Raw genomic sequence first — 915 nt, 5'->3', positions numbered from 1 at the left:
TCACTTAGCACCTGAGATCAATTAAGTCGGTGAATCTTTAGTCCTCAGGGCTCACTTTGGGATTAACCCAGTGTCTCCCCTGTGCTTTCTGACCATGGTTGGAAATCTGTAGAAGGAAAAGTATAAAAAAATATATATATATTGTGTTATAATTCACCAGCTCACATGTCATCAAATTGTGTGTTTTGTCAGACCAACACTTTAACACCAAAAGATATCACATTTGAGAAAGAAAAGCAAAAAAATCCTCACCAGTGAGAAGCTGTAATGTTGGCAAATGGCATTTCTGCTTGAAAAATAATTTAAACAATAAAGTGATTATCAAAATTGGGAAACCTTTAAGTGTTCAAGAGCTGAAAAGGTTTCAGATGTTTAATTGTAAAGGGAAGCAGTGTCTGCTACATTGTGTTGTGAAAAATAGGTCCAGTATGTTGCTTATCTTATGGATTTAGATATAAACTCAATGTAAGTAAAACTTCAGTAAAAAGCCCTTTTGAAAACACTGATTACAAAATGCTTCACAAATGCAAAGAAGACATTTCCATGAGATTTAAAATGCTAAACAGATGTTTTAAATGGATCACTCCGAATCAGTCACGCTGAATTCTATCTTATAATGTTATGTTATGTGTGTGTACATTCATGCAGAGGAAGTAGCAGGGCTGCAGTGTATGAAGCGGATCCTGGGGAAGGTGCAGGAAATGAGGGAGCAGAGAGGCTGTTTGGAGAAACAGCTCCGCGACTTAATCCAGCAGGACGACATCACCTCCACCCTCGTCACCACAGAAAGGGCAGACATGAAGGTATGACGGGAAGTCCCCACAAAACATGCAGATTGGTAGCCTGACAAGCCAGGCCTACATCCAGATGTTGGGTCTGGGAACTCACCATTGGCAGGGCTCAATCCGAGGGGCG

General features: G+C 40.3%; 1 protein-coding gene across 2 annotated transcripts in view; it reads left to right on the top strand.

Annotated features, from left to right (window-relative positions):
• ptpn23a (protein tyrosine phosphatase, non-receptor type 23, a) overlaps nucleotides 1-915 on the top strand; it is a 24,242-nt gene that overhangs the window by 12,443 nt on the left and 10,884 nt on the right. For both annotated transcript variants that reach the window (XM_032517560.1, XM_032517561.1), the window contains exon 17: nucleotides 649-803. In XM_032517560.1, coding sequence (XP_032373451.1) covers nucleotides 649-803 — 155 coding nt within the window. The remainder of the gene's footprint in view (nucleotides 1-648; nucleotides 804-915) is intronic.

The sequence above is a fragment of the Etheostoma spectabile genome, chromosome 6 (genome assembly GCF_008692095.1).
Source record: "Etheostoma spectabile isolate EspeVRDwgs_2016 chromosome 6, UIUC_Espe_1.0, whole genome shotgun sequence".
Taxonomy (NCBI): Eukaryota; Metazoa; Chordata; class Actinopteri; order Perciformes; family Percidae; genus Etheostoma; species Etheostoma spectabile.
This window is presented reverse-complemented; position numbering and strand designations above follow the sequence as displayed.